Source organism: Octopus sinensis, linkage group LG28 (genome assembly GCF_006345805.1).
Source record: "Octopus sinensis linkage group LG28, ASM634580v1, whole genome shotgun sequence".
In the NCBI taxonomy this organism is placed as follows: Eukaryota; Metazoa; Mollusca; class Cephalopoda; order Octopoda; family Octopodidae; genus Octopus; species Octopus sinensis.
Window position 1 is genome coordinate 16,629,293 of NC_043024.1, and position 15,935 is coordinate 16,645,227.

Consider the following 15,935-nt stretch of genomic DNA (forward strand, 5'->3'; position numbering starts at 1 on the left):
CACATTTAACAGACTATTATAACATTACAGACACTATGGCACCAACATATACAACTCTACAAATCAAGAAGCTAAAGCTATTGACAACACTTTTAAGATAGACAACAGAGGAAAATATTTAACCCATGCGTATTATTTAAAGACCACAAAAATATTCGTCTTGTAATTCCACTAAATCAAAGTAAAATTAGCAGGTATAACGTATACCTATGATACTTCAAATATAAATTCTTGATATATGTCGTTTTTTATGGAAGAGGCATAACAATTTTTGAATTTTTTAAGTATTAGCGACAAGCAATATTATAAGTTTTTGTATATGTGGTTTACAAGATTCTTTATGTGAATTTGTGTGTTGAAGCATATTTTGTTGTGTCTGAGGCGAGTCATTTTGTATTTGTTGCGCCTTATCAACTAACATACAGATTCTATTTCCACACACGTGTATGTGTGTGGAGGCACAATGGCCCTGTGGTTAGGACAGCGGACTCACGGTCGTAGGATCGCGGTTTCGATTCCCAGACAGGGCGTTGTGAGTGTTTGAGCAAAAACATCTAAAGCTCCACGAGGCTCCGGCAGGGAGTGGTGACGATCCCTGCTGTACTCTTTCGCCGCAACTTTCTCTCTTTCTTCAGTTGACCTGCTCGTTTAGCCAGCGGGTGGCGTCATTTGAAGGCTAAAACAATGCGAAGCGCATTGTGACCAGCGATGTGTAGCAACGTGATATATATATATATATATATATATATATATATATATATATATAGTTTGTGTTTGTACCCGCACCATCACTTGACAACCGATGTTGGTGTGTTTACGTTCGGCAAAAGAAACCGATGGGATAAGTATTAGGCTTACAAAAAATAAGTCCTGTGGTCGATTTGTTCGATTAAAGGTGGTGCTCCAGCATGGCCGCAGTCAAGTGACTGAAACAAGTAAAGGAAAATATGTTCTTTTTTTCCAGAAGTGATCTACCTTGCTTTCAGAATCAGTAAGGAAGGCATAGATTCCCTTCCAGAGAGAGTTGCTGCAAAGCAAGAGACTCCTGACCACCAAAGAAAAAAAAAATGCTACTAAATTCTTTTCTACTCTAGGCACAAGGCCCGAAATTTGGGGGAAGGGGACCAGTCTATTAGATCGAACCAGTACGCAACTGGTACTCAATTTATCGACTCCGAAAGGATGAAAGGCAAAGTCGGCCTCGGCGGAATTTGAACAACGTAAAGACAGATGAAATACCGCTAGGCATTTCGTCCAACGTGCTAACGTTTCTGCCAACTCGCCACCTTCAAAATGCTACTAAATTAAAAGCTCACCTTGATCATTTACAGAATTTATCAACGATCACTGAGTCGTTGAATCGTTACCTTTTACTTTTTTCAGTCATTAGACTGCGATCATGCTGGAGAGTGCATCTACCCCGGGACTTTTTAAAGTCTTGTGCTTATTCTATCGAATTATTTTGCCGAACCGCTAAGTTATGGGGATGTAAACACACCAGCATCGGTTGTCAAGTGGTGGTGGGGAGAACACAGAATAAATATATATACACATACACACACACATACATTTGTGTGTGTATATATAAACAAACATTTGTTTTTAGTAGAAGCATCGAAATGTGTATTGCACGATACAAATAATAAAAACAAATGTTTCTTTATAATTATACGAGGGGCGTAGTAGTAGAGCAACGAAACTTGGCACAGTTATTAGTCTTTTTCTACATAGGAACCACTCAGAGTTACGCATTTCTCCCATCATTTGATGCAGCTCTGGAGACCGTTTTTGTAGAAGACCTCAGCTTGGTCCTCCAACCACGACGTAACTTCAGAAATCAAGGCAGCAGCATCTGGGAAACACTTTCCTTTCAAAAACAACTTCATGGCTGGGAAGAGGTGAAAATCAGAGGGTGCAAGGTCAGGTGAGTAGGGGGATGGGGGAGGAGTTCATAGCCGCATGCCTGTGCTTCTGCTCTGGCGACATGCGAGTTATGGACCGGTGGGTTGTCCTGCAGGAGGAGGATGCCTTTGCTGATCTTGCCCTGCCTCTTGATTTTGATAGCTTCTCTTAATTTCCTCAAAAGTGAAGCATAATAGGCTCCTGTACTCCGTCCTGGTCCCAGAAGACTGTGAGCATGACCTTGCCTTCTTTGGAGGAGGTGAGTCACACTGCTTCCACTGCATTGACTGGGCTTTGGTCTCTGGATCATAGTGATGGACCCAGGTTTCATCCTGTGTATTCAGTCTTTTGAAAAATTTTGACTCATCTTCTTGGCACATCTCCAAATTCATCCTCGAGCACTCGACGCGTTCTTGCTTCTGGAAAGGTGTGAGCAACCTGGGAATCCATCTGGCAGACACCTTTTGCATATGCAAATGGTCATGAATGATAGTTTCCACAGACCCGGTACTAATCTTGACCTCATGGGCTATTTTGTGAATAGTTATGCGTCGATCTTCCAAAATGGCAGCCTCAACTTGACGGACAGATGCCTCATCAATGGCAGAAGTGGGGCGACGTGATCTGGGAGCTGTTTCCACAGAGTTCCGACCATGTTTGAATTCACGATGCCAGCGTTTTACAAGGTCATATGATGGGGCATCATCACCATAAGTTACTTTCATTTCATCAAAAGTCTCCCGTGGTGTGCGTCCTTTCAAATACAATAACCGGATCACTGCTCGACACTCAACAGGCTCCATTTCACACTTGACTCAGTTCAAACACCTGTAAATCAGAAACCACAATTAGTTCAGAGCTGTAATTTGCCACTTACTCTGTAGAGATATAAATGATTGCACATGCAAAATTTTAGATCAAACAACTGCAAGTGGGTCAGGGGCATTACTTATTGAACGTCCCTCGTACACATGTTGTTCAATAAGCTATTGAGCGTCTTCCTGTTTCTCTTGTACCTGTATTTCAAGGGGCCAGCCTTGTCACACACTGTGTCAAGCTGAATTTCCCCGAGAACTACGTTAAGGGTACGCGTGTCTGTGAAGTGCTCAGCCATTTGCACATTAATTTCAGGAGCAGGCTGTTCCATTGATCGGATCAACTGGAACCTGCGTCGTCGTAACCGACGGAGTGCCACGTACGTATATATATATATATATATATATATATAATATATATATATATATATATTATATATATATATATATATAATATATATATATATAAAGTTAATCCAAACATGAAAACACAAGGAGAAAATACAACAACGTGAGGACGTGGAACAAGTATAGTATTATTGGACGCTCAGGAAAAAAGGTGTGTTTAACGTTTCGAGCGGAGCTCTTCGTCAGAAACATAGGAAAAGGAAAGATCCAAAGAAGGGATGACGGAGGGGAAAAAATCGCCAACGGTACACACACACATATATATATAGTGTCTAGGGAGAGACCTTATACCAATATAATTAATACATACATTTCAATTTCACTCGTTAAATATCTGGTTGTTTTTGTTTGTCAAAGCTCTTGCAACGAAAGAACTTTATATAATATTACATATGTATATAATATAATATTTATATTATGTGTGTGTGTGTGTGTGTGTATTCCAGCAGAGAAAAGGATATGAAATGAGCTTAGAACTGGTGTGGAGAGGGCGCGGCCATTTCGATGCACGGTTTAATGAGAAACAAGAGTTGTGTTGCAGATTCAGCATTGTTTTGCTGCTTCCAAGGAAGTGCAAAATGGGGTTGAAGTATGCGCAAATGTCAGAATTCATATTTTAGACTATTTTCATGAAAAATATCTTTTCTGATAAAGAAATATTAATAGAGACGATGGGCTTTGAGCCCGACTCAATACGAGCGGTTGAAAATTAGATAGGCTTAGAAAAGATACAATATTATAACTGAGCTGGTCCTTTAGTGTAGCTCTGTCTCTGGTATAATTACAATTTCTTGGTTCCAATGAGTCATGTATAAGTAGTAGAAATAAATACAAACGAAGAAAAAAAAAACGAGTTGCAACTAACTGCTGCACTTTTATTCAACCGCTGAATGAATCGGTGCAGCAAACGTTGGTTCATCTTGAATGATAGTGTCTGAAGAAAATATACATAATTGTTTCTCATTCAGTTAGAACTTGGTGATGTGTACTGGGCAGAACAGGAAGAGAAATACGTGACATGACTTCTTGGAGTCTCTCAAACCCGCTCTGTTTATAAGCGTAATGGCCACATGTACTGGGTCAAGGCTACCAGGAAATCACTCTCCTCTCTTTATCGAGATCCGAACTCAACCATGTCTACCCACCTCACTGAAGAAAAGTGAGTGCTATCTAAGCATGCAGGTAGATAATTTTGCCGCGCTAGGTTGGTCTGTCATGTGGTGGGATTGGATAGCCCATGTAAAACCAGGACTCAATCGCTGTATACACCATTACGTGGCCAGATCATACGACCACTCGTAGAAAACATTGCGTTTGGGCAAATTTCCCTATATTTAAGGCTAGGCAGCCGAATGATGGACATACTTCTGCTACGATAATTTTAAGAACTACAGTTAATGTTACAATTAGCAGAGTTTGATAGTTATATTTATTACACACCCCTTTAAGCTTAGAATACAAATAAATACCACCCCAACCGAAAACCCAATGAAAATTTTTTTTATATAAATAAGAATTCCAATCACGTGCTAATTGTTTCACGAAATTTAATTCCTGATATTGGTAAATGTACGTATTTCTTAAGATTTCTGGTGAAGCCACGTTTACGAACTCTCCATTAAGTTAATGAGGATCTTCGCAATAATGGCCTTTCAGACAGAGCACAATATATTACCCACGCTACTTTCTAAAAGTAAGAATTGACCAAGACACATTCTGTGGTATAATCTAATAATCAGCTGAAGTGCAAGAATATAATGTCCTTAACGTAACCACTTTTCAAAAGTAGTGTAACTACTTTACGAAAGTAATGTGTGAGAACATTTCATTTTATAAGCGAACATAGATGCATCGAGTGAGCAGATATTTGTGTCAGGAATCGTTTAAGCTCAGTGGTACAAAAGTGCTCAGCCGGATTTTCTGGGTAAAGAATTTGATTCTGTGTAGCAGCTGCTAGTCACTTTTCCCCCATGCAAAAAATTATTTTTACAGCTATTTTCCTGCATTCTAGCTTTCCTTGATTTCTACCAACAGTAATATTTCAATTTTCATATCGGGTTAATTGAAAACAAGTTGGATTTGCGATTATACTTCATATCCATTCTTTTGAGCTTCAAAAATGTTTTTTCGTTTTAAAAAAGTTTATCCAACTACATATGGTTTCTTAATTTAGTCCATTCAAGTTCAAAGTAAAATAATTTATCTGTGGTCATTGTCGTTTAATTAAGCATACCTCCTTCCAATAGAACATACGTTTGCAAATTGTTTAATTCTGAAACTCCAACTCATTAGTGTATCATTTCTGTTGAATACATTTGTCTTAAAAAAAAAGATACCCAAAAATGCAGCACCAAGCGCTTCAACTAGTCGCAAATCACAAGGTTTAACAGAACCTACTGAAGCTAACATGCTCGCAGCATTACCACGGGCGATAGCGATGCTAAGGCATTGGTAAAGCTAAGCGCCTTCATGGGCTTCGCCTGACACCTCGGTGAGGCGAGCTGCCAACGTTGACAAGCACTTCGCAGTTAGTGGCCCAGTCCCTCCAAAGGTTGGAAGAGATACTTAGTTCATTGTCAGATCCGGATACTTCACAAGGTTTTTTTCCCGTTCGGCTCCAGAAACAGTGACCCTCCCATTAACTGCAGCATCCAGGATATGGGAGAGAGCAAAGGAGTCCCAAATGAGGTACATACACCTAACTCAGTGACAGAGGGCAAGACCATTTGGTTTCTTTCCATCACTTTCCCTAACGCCTCCAGAACTGAGGGAATATTAATCTGATCCAGGGCTTGCTTAATGATTAGGTTTAGCTCGCTGTGACGAGCGAAGCGATCAGCATTCAGGCGGCAAGACAGACTGTGAAGACCTGTGGGGTCGAGGGGCCTACCACAGCAGCATCGCAGTCCCCTACAGATGCCATCTCCCACTCCGAGTGCAGTGGAGATGCGGAGTTAATCTAGACTGAGTAGACCTCCAATGTTGACCACAGGCAGGGCATCAAACCAGTTCCCCGAGAATTTTGCACTAGAAAGTAAGTGACACCTCGAAAATTGATCAGATCGACCAAGGAGAGAGTTGAAAGTCGCACCTGAACGCAGATTGTCCCATTGTTTCCGACTATCCTCAGTTGTAACAGGAACTAACAAACCCAGCTCTCTCCACTGTAACAGAGCATCATCCATCTCCCTGTTGGAATTATTTCATGTTGGAGAGGAGAAGATGTTAGGAGAGCTTCCCAAACAAGCACCATCGAGGGACCAGACACTTAGGTCTAGGTCGGCTCCGATCTTGGTAACATTATCAATACTTAAAGCGAATAGGGTCACCATAGGAAGATGGGATTAGGTGATCCCGATAGGCTTGCGAAGCAAAGTGATGAAGTGGTGGGGATCCTCCATTACTGCGCGGAGGCTGACGTCCCGACTGATGGAGTTAAAAACATTCTTAATGTCTAGTTTGAGGATGACCTCTGGGAACTCAGAGAGCAGGTTGGTGAAAGCCTTGGTGGAATGAGTAGCAGCCTCACAACCTAGCTTAGTACCTACTCCTAGCTGAATAGGGGAAATTCCTCGGACAGGCAGTTAGAAACTGAGGACAGGTACACTTTTGCTGTGAGCCGTCACAGAGTACGACCAACTGCTGTGGGGAAGGGGTCACCCTGGGACTTGAGGAGACCAAATAGTTTGGCCCCCAAAGAACAGGGGACGAATGTCGGCAAGAGCACTCTTGGACGAGAACAAGTTTATGAACTGTGCTTGGTTCTCCAAGAGTTCGAGCCCAACACCACCAGCTGACAGAGAGATACCATCCTTGAAATGCTGAGGTCGTAGGCCATCGATCCCAGCACCAGACTCGTTTGAAAGGAGGCAATTGCCCTCCTGGCATTGTCAGGGGGTGAAGATGGGTTGTAGAAAACTTGGTAGGTCGGGCCAGTGTAGGTGATCATCTGGAGAGACCGGAGGATGTTTCTCCTTCAGTTGATTGAGGGGGTCTATGGAACACGGGAAACAGGAGAAAAGAGAAGAAAGAAGGTGAGCAGCATCTTCAATGTCAAATTCGCTTCTTTAAGTCAGGTGATCGACCATTGTTTGGGGTTGAGCTGATGATCGATCTGAGATGAACAGTGGTTGGGGTAGATTCGAACAGCTCAAACTGCCGTTTCAGGGAAGAAGGGAGGGGTCCACTATTCCCATTCGTCACATGGAAAGAGACCAAATGGAATAGGAACAGTTTCAGCTGATCCGAGTTGTTGGATAGGCAGACGCTTTTCAGCAGTTTCGAGAGAGCACGGGCGAAACATGTGCGAGTACCCTTAGGGACCCGATTGACGAGCTTGAGCCTGGAGGGCGGCGGCAAAATCTTCAACAGGGATCTGGACTTCAGAGCAGGGTTCTGTCCTACGAAGGATGTCAGAGCTGAAGTGACATCGGTTGCACGTCCAGTTAGATAGAGAAATTTTCTGCTTGAACTTTCGTAATGCCGACGCAACTCCTGTGGTGACTTAGACTACACAAGTGGCATTTGATGGTCTTCAAATAGCGATTTGTACGTGTGCAGAGAACACAGCTTGGGGGGGGGACTGGCAGTATCAGTGGGATCAGCATTAAAACTAAAATTCAGAAACTTGAAGGGTGAGGTGGGGGAGAATGGCGCCGGAGGTAGAGGGGGTAGCCGAGTGAACAGCATTAACTCAGGTGGTGGCACTCTGTTGGGGTGCAGAAGGCGATGCAACCAGGCTGACTGTAAGGGGAGAGGTGGGGTGAATTAGGGGAGGTGGCAGAAACGTTAGCACGCTGGGCGAAAGGCTTAGCGGTATTTCGTCTACCGTTACGTTCTGGGTTCAAATTCCGCCGAGGTCGACTTTGCTTTTCATCCTTTCGGGGTCGGTCTGTCCTTGTTTGTCCTCTCTGTGTTTGGCCCCTTGTGGGTAGTAAAGAAATAGGTATTTCGTCTGCCGTTACGTTCTGAGTTCAAATTCCACCGAGGTCGACTTTGCCTTTCATCCTTTGGGGGTCAATTAAATAAGTACCAGTTACGCAGTGGGATCGATAGGTTAACGTTTACAATTTGATCCGGAAACGAAAATCAGAAAAAAATAGTGCAACGGGTGTAAGAAAAGGGGCAAGCTGTAAACATTAACCGAAACAAAATTGAAGCCAAAACATTAAAAGTTATTGAAAGTGGGTAGAAATAAACAGTACGTAGTGTAATCGTACTAAGCTAGGGTATCTGTAGAAAGTTGAATTTGATTTTGGAATATAACGAAGAAAAATTCGGATCTTGGGAATTTTCCGAAAGTCCTCTCCCCACCTCAAGATTTTCCCCATAAATTACTTTATAATCGTAATGTATGCCGTTTGAAAGGTATTCATATACAATTTCATAGAAAAAAACCCCATTTTCCTAAAAGTTACAAGGGAAAACTTGTGAATTTTCCGACGTCCTCTCCCCAACCTCCCGTTGCTTTGCGCGTTTTTTTTTCTTTTTCTCATATTCGTTTCCTACATATTTTTTTTTAAACACTCATTGCACTATTTTTTCCGGGCCAAGTTGTAAACATTAACCATAAACATTATTATTATTAATTTAACTTCAGTTATTTAGATACTGCGTGATCAATGTTTATTTTGTTAGTGAGTGGCAGGTATAAAGAGAGACGTGTATATGTGTATATACATATATGATTTTGTGTTTGTATCAATACCTACAGCACTCTTTAAAAGTAAAACCAAGAGAGGCCCTAGACCTTTGAACAAAAACTAATAATCTCGTACGCACCGTCAGCCATCTTGCACAATGATTGAATCCCGTGCATAGAGAGAAGATCGAATACACCTTCGAACAATGAACCTTCCACAAATCCTGAACGAATATCGTCTCAATTACAGCTACATACTGTGCACAAAATGTTTTCCCATTGGAAAATTCAAATGCAGAGGAATTTTTTCCCCCCTTATCGCTGATATTTCAGTTTGTGTCATTTGGAGTTGTCGACGTTCAAGTATTACCGACTCCCCTCCACTATTTTGGGCTTCCAAGCGTCCTCGATAGATAGCGAAATTAACTTAGCACATATCTGTGGAACTTATACTTACATCTTTTGCGTGTTGGGAATAGCGTTAGATTGCAGCCAAGTATCGGTGAATGGCTAAGAGCTTAATCCGTTACAGAGCTTAATCCGACTATCGCGGGTGTTACGTTCTCAAACACACCGCGATAGGTGACAATCCGCGAAGTAGAAACAGTACTGTATTGTATATATTTAAAAAATTATTTTTATAATTTGTATATATTCATTTTATTATAAATGCAAAACAACACCACGGAAGGATAGACGTAAGCTTAAATAATAAACGGCGATGGGTGAACCGCAATATGGCGAAGGATTACTGTATTCCAGTTTGTCGTAGTGGAGGAAACTTGTAACCATCCCAGTTTTATTGGCCAGGTATAATATGTTTTACATTTTTTTTAAAAAAGAAAGATGAGGTGTGATTTGGGTGAGATGTGCCTGTTACAGCTGGTCATACGTAGCATAGAGACCTTCAGCCTTCATGACAATTTTATTGCCATCATTATCATTAAATGTCCTTTTCCCATGCTTTGCAAATGGAACTTGGACTTACATGTCACACCTGCCCTTAAGACAAATGTATTCAACAGAAATGATACACTAATGAGTTGGAGCTTGAGAATAAGTTTTACTTAGTTATATTTTTATTCTCCAAAAATGGTTATAATTTTTGGAATTTGCACGATAAACTGCAATTATGTAGATATTTTCAATGAAACTGGATTGTATAATTATAAAAAAAATTAAGAGGGATTTTTACCCTATTTTATTTCAAGATTTGTATATCTTAAATGGAAGATCTGAATAGTTAGTTTCGTGTCAACACGCCTCCAAATGTTTTGCATCTATCTAGCTTCTAATGGTTAATCTCTGATCTTTTTAACGATTGGATTTTTCGAACCCATTTTTTTCGGAGAGTTTCCGTTGCCCATTTTTGCCCTTGCACAATTAGGCCTTCGTTCACGCCAGCCTTTACAAGTTTTCTTTTCATCTGTCTTCATTAAATATACTTTTCCTTTTCTTTCTACTCTCTCATTTAGATATGTCTTTCATATTTTTCACATACACTTTTTCACTACTTTTTCTTTTCTTTTTTAACTAGCAAATTCGGTGGACGTAAAGAATGTAGACCGCAATCATATTCGTAATTTTTCTTTACCGAATCCCCCATTTTCGAGTAGAGAGATTCTGGTTCTGCAAAAGAAGAAGAAGAAAGAAAAAAAAACGGCATTTTAAAATTTTAATTACCCCCACTCCAAAATTCTTCAATTTTCACTTTTTCAGAAATTTTGTTATGTGAAATACGTAGAAAAATACGGAGATTATGATTCTAAAAAAAGTGAAAATTGAAGAATTTGGTTGGTAGGCGGATTAATATTTTAAAACACCTTTTAGTTTTGTAGAATCAGAATCTCCGTACTCGAAAATGGGGGATTCTGTAAATTCTTTCTCACCAATTCTTTCTTACCATCTCTTACCTTATTTGGGGAACCACAATTACATTGTTAACCAATAATCTTCTCTCGTCTGAGCATTTAAGCATCTTTACTCTAATACTTCGAAATATCTTTCCTGTGTCCCTTTTTTTTCATAATTATCCGACGATCAGAACCGAAGAACTCAGGGTAATGGTATGTGAAGTTTCAGCTTCCATTGAAATACGCAAATGCCCCACGATGAGCAACAGGAGAAATTACATCTACCGCCTGTTGTACACCTACAACTGCTGTTACGATCATAAGATCTTTGGAAATGATAGTATATCATTGTCACTGACGCGCTTGGTACTCGACTGCCACAACGACAATGGCCCAGTGGTTAGGGCAGCGGACTCGCGGTCGTAAGAACGCGGTTTCGATTCCCAGACCGGGCATTGTGAGTGTTTATTGAGCAAAAACACCTAAGATCCACGAGGCTCCGGGGGGGGGGGGCTGAACCCCGCTGTACTCTTTCACCACAACTTTCACTCTTTCTTCCTACTTCTGCCACAAAGCAGAGGAACCAGGGTGTAACCCACTATGGTGTGGTTAACTTTCAGACCCTAGTCTAGATTGCGAATCCTCTGTACCCCAAGATGGTTCAGCTCTCCACCCGTTAAAAGCCACCGTTTACGGAATGAGGATAACAACGTGGCTTTCGCGCCCGTGCAACCGCCAGTCTATCGCGTGTGGTGGGTGGATCTTCAAGTTGCCACGAGTAGGCTCGAATTAGAGATTATTCTTTGTGGCTAATGGCGTGAGTCCTGATTGGAAAAAGAAGACGACGACGACAACCGCCACCCAAGATTCACAGCTACATTGTTGGTGAAGATACCCGCACAGTAATGGTTTGCAGTGGTGTTGTACATTTTCCAGAGTCAGTCTTTTCTCTGTGATAGAGACAAATCTAGTGGTAGGGGTGATCCAATTCGATTGGTATCTCCTCTCAGCTGCCAAAGGTTATAGGAAACCATCTGAAGCCTGACCGTCACATCTCTCGTTTCTTTCCTTCTCAGAATGTACTCTTTCAGCCTTTGGAAATAATTCCTCTTGTAATCTCCCATAAACTTTAAAAAAAATATTACAAAGGCGTTGGAGTGGCTGTGTGGTAAGTAGCTTGCTTACCAACCGCATGGTCCCGGGTTCAGTCCCACTGCGTGGCATCTTGGGCAAGTGTCTTCTACTATAGCCCCGGGCCGCCCAAAGCCTTGTGAGTGGACTTGGTAGACGGAAACTGAAAGAAGCTCGTTCGTATATATGTATATGTGTGTGTGTGTCTGTGTTTGTACCCTCCCCCTCCCAACATCGCTTGACAACTGATGCTGGTGTGTTTACGTCCTCGTAACTTAGCGGTTCGGCAAAAGAGACCGATAGAATAAGTACTAGGCTTACAAAGAATAAGTCCTGGGGTCGATTTGCTTAACTAAAGGCGGTGCTCCAGCATGGCCACAGTCAAATGACTGAAACAAGTAAAAGAGTAAGAGTAAATGGTGGAAAATTGATTACTCACCATTTCTTATAATAATAATCATGAGGAAGTCATAAAGGTTAGGAATTTCTGTTAAAAAAGCTTCGTTTCTGTGTTGTGTATATTCCTGTCCCAGTTTGCTGATGTTAAGGCCTAAATTGCTTAACTCTATGAAATTTGCCTAACCTTGGGACGTGAATATACAGAATACAAGAATTCTTAATTCTTATGACTTTCTCATTATTATTATAAGACATGGTAGGAAATCAACTTCCCACCATTCTTTCGTTTGTTTGTCACTTGACTGCAGCCATGCTGGAGCACTGCCTTTAGTTGAACAAATCGACCCCTATCAGTCTCTTTTGCCAAACTGCTAAATTACGGAGATGTAAACACACCAACATCGGTTGTCAAGCAATGGTGGTGGGGAAAAACACTGACACACACACATATATATGTATACGACGTGCTTCTTCCAGTTTCCGTCTACCAAATCCACTCACAAGGCTTTGGTCAGCCCGAGACTAGAGTAGAAGACACTAGCCCAAGGTGTCACGCAGTGGGACTGAACCCGGAACCATGTGGTTGGTAAGCAAGCTACTTACCACACATCCACTTCTATGCCTATTATGTATATTCCTGTCCCAGTTTGCTAATGTTAAGGCCTAAATTGCCTAACTCTATGAAATTTGCCCAACTTTGGGACGTGAATATACAGAATACAGAAATTCTTAATTTTTATGTTTTTCTCATCATTACTATAAGACATGGTAGGAAATCAATTTCCCTCCATGTGTAATATTAAAAAAAAAAATCAAAGGGGTGTACAAAAGGAAAGCTTTCCCACAAGGCAACAAGTTTGTGTAGACAAGTTGTTTGTAGTACGGCCAAGGACCCCTATCTACTCCTTTCCTCTACAGATATTCTTAGAAGTAGGGATCTATTAGTCTTAAAGTGCTTTTGCAGGGCTTTTTGATAACCGTTTTGATTATTTCTATGATCCAACCCCACCTCACCCCGCACTATCTCTGCAGTGTCGTTGATCCTTTATCGGGTTCATCCACCCTTATGAGAGTTCTTTTTCCCAGATGGGTTTCTGGTAACTTTCCTCACCTGGGTAGAATGGTTCTCGGGGAGTGGGAGGGGGATGTCGCTGACAACCCTTTCATGTCACAGGTTCTATTCCGTTATTATGTCGTTACTAGCAACATTCACACACACACACTCATAAGTGTATAGGTGTGACTGCCTCCTTGGCCTTTTGTGTACGTCTATATGTGTGTGTGTGTGTGTATCTGTGCATGTGTGTGTGTGGGGGTATCTACATCTATGCGTGTACACACACATACAATAAATACACAGATATATGAAATCCACTTGTTGATCATTTAGCTTCTCCCTCACCGTCGACGAAACCCGCACCATCATCATAATCATCGTCATCACCGTGACAAGTGTCCATCGGCTCTACCACCACCACCACCACCATCATCATCATTGTCATCGTCATATTCATCCTATTGACGTTGTTGCTGCTGCTGCTACTGATGGTGCTGCAGTTCTTGTTATTATTACTACTGTTGTTGTTGTTGTTGTCGTTCTGTTTGTTGCTCCAAGTGTTGACGGAGTAGATGGTTTCTCCATAACACTTATCGTCACAGATCGTTCTATACCACGGATTTATACGCACACACATACATACACATACATTCATTCATACTTACACACATATATACACACACAGACATATATATATGTACATAAACACACATTCAATTATTACATTATAGCTAAATTATATATAAATAAATTATATATATATATGTATATATATATATATATATAATCATACACAAGCACGCATAATTACAAGCAAACCGCTCACACATACACAAATGCAAAGTACGCGCATCTAATGTTTAAACTATACACATACACACACCCGCACATACATACATACATTATATATATATATACACATACACACCTATATTTACCTATCTACGTATACATATACCTACATATTTGTATACATACACATTTATAACTTGGTTAGAATATTTACAAATTTACTACCACTTGTCGACGGCGGCGGCGGTTACTACTACTATTACTACTTCTACTGCTACTACTACTACTGGGTTAAGCTGGTATTAGTCGTGGTGGTCATATAGTTTTCATTCAAACGGGAGAGAAAAAAAATCTAAGCACTATCGTACGAAAAAAAACAAAAAAAGTATTTTACAAAACAAAGATTATCAAATATAAAACGGGACACACACACACACACCCACACACACATACAACACGCACGCAAAGACACACACACCACACACATACACGCACGCGCGCGCTCAAACACATTCACACACCTTTTCTACCTATCCGTTGACAACGAAAACCGTACACATTCATTCATTCATACAATATCATTCAATAGCAATTATATATATATACGTACACACACACACACAGATTGACAGACACATACACACACACATGCTCACACTTTCACATATATGTGTATGCACACGCACAAACACACACACTAATACACAATAACGACAGTATATATATAATACACGCTCACACTTAGGTATCGGCACTTACACATACATGTACACACACACACACAACAATTATTTCTCCAATAACAACTACTACAACACCGAGGAGTAATTCTATTAACCGGATTCGGAAGATCTGAGGAGTATCTATAAAGTGGATAAAGAGAGGAAATAATCCAGGAGTATCTGTCACGGGAAGAAAGGAGTAATTACGAAATATTATGAAACTGTTTACTGAAGGTAGGTACTTGATGGTGTTGGTGGTGACGTGTGATGTTTCGCCCAGGTCCGTCCTGAACGATCAGACCGATGATCAAAGGTATTCCAACCGTGGCCATCGCTTGTTTTCCCCTCTATCCACGGAGCCCAGGACTATATTAATCTAACTTGTTCTTTACTAAGATGTAAGGTGTGATTTGTGTGAGATTTCATTGTTGTTTCTAGCAGGCCCGACACCCGCGTAAACCTATTGTTTTTGTTGTTTAAAAACCCTGTCAGCATTGATTTTACAGATTTTTGATGAAAGACAATCCATCCAACCGGGACCTCTCGTCTTTTTTGCAGCCATAGTATATCAAGGACTACATTAGCTAATGTGACCCTCGTTCTTTTAAAATGCTAGAAAGTGTTTCGAATGAGTTTTGACTTATTTCTAGCATCTCTAACATCGCCATAGAAGCTCTCGTGTTATCGATGTTTTTATAGCTGCTTAGCTCCCGGTCAGACTTGATCCAGCTGATCCTATCTTCCGACCGTGCCTATATCTTCCTATTTTTAACCAATAGTATACCACCGGACCCCCAGTGTGTCTATTAAGACGATAGGATGTAGAATTAGCTGCTATTTCTAACAGGTCGAGCAATTGCGTTGAGGCTCCCTCTTTGTTATTGTTGTCAGTCCCAGTCGAAATCCATTCCAACCGTGACCAATTCGTTACTATCGTTTTTTTTCTTCCTGTGTGTAACGAACCCAGGGTCCTATTCTAAGACTGTAGGCCATGATTTAATGATTTAGCTGCTATTTCTAGCACGTCGAGCGACCACATAGCTCTCTCTCTCGATTTCATGTATGGTGGTGTGGTGGTGTCAGCTGTAATGTTTTTTTTTTTCTTCTGGCCTGATCTAGCAGACCTCTCTGTGATCAAAGACACTCCAACCATGACTGTCCCATCGTCTTTCTAAGTGCAACGGCCCCAGGACCACATTATCAGTGAGTTGGGGA

At 41.0% G+C, this 15,935-nt stretch overlaps 1 protein-coding gene across 1 annotated transcript in view; it reads left to right on the top strand.

The window, feature by feature from the left end:
* The first annotated feature begins 736 nt into the window (after positions 1 to 736).
* LOC115225697 overlaps positions 737 to 15,935 on the top strand; it is a 426,722-nt gene continuing 411,523 nt past the window's right edge. Inside the window, exons 1-2 of the mRNA XM_036514764.1 lie at positions 737 to 766; positions 14,716 to 14,954. Coding sequence (XP_036370657.1) covers positions 14,936 to 14,954 — 19 coding nt within the window. The 5' untranslated portion in view covers positions 737 to 766; positions 14,716 to 14,935. The remainder of the gene's footprint in view (positions 767 to 14,715; positions 14,955 to 15,935) is intronic.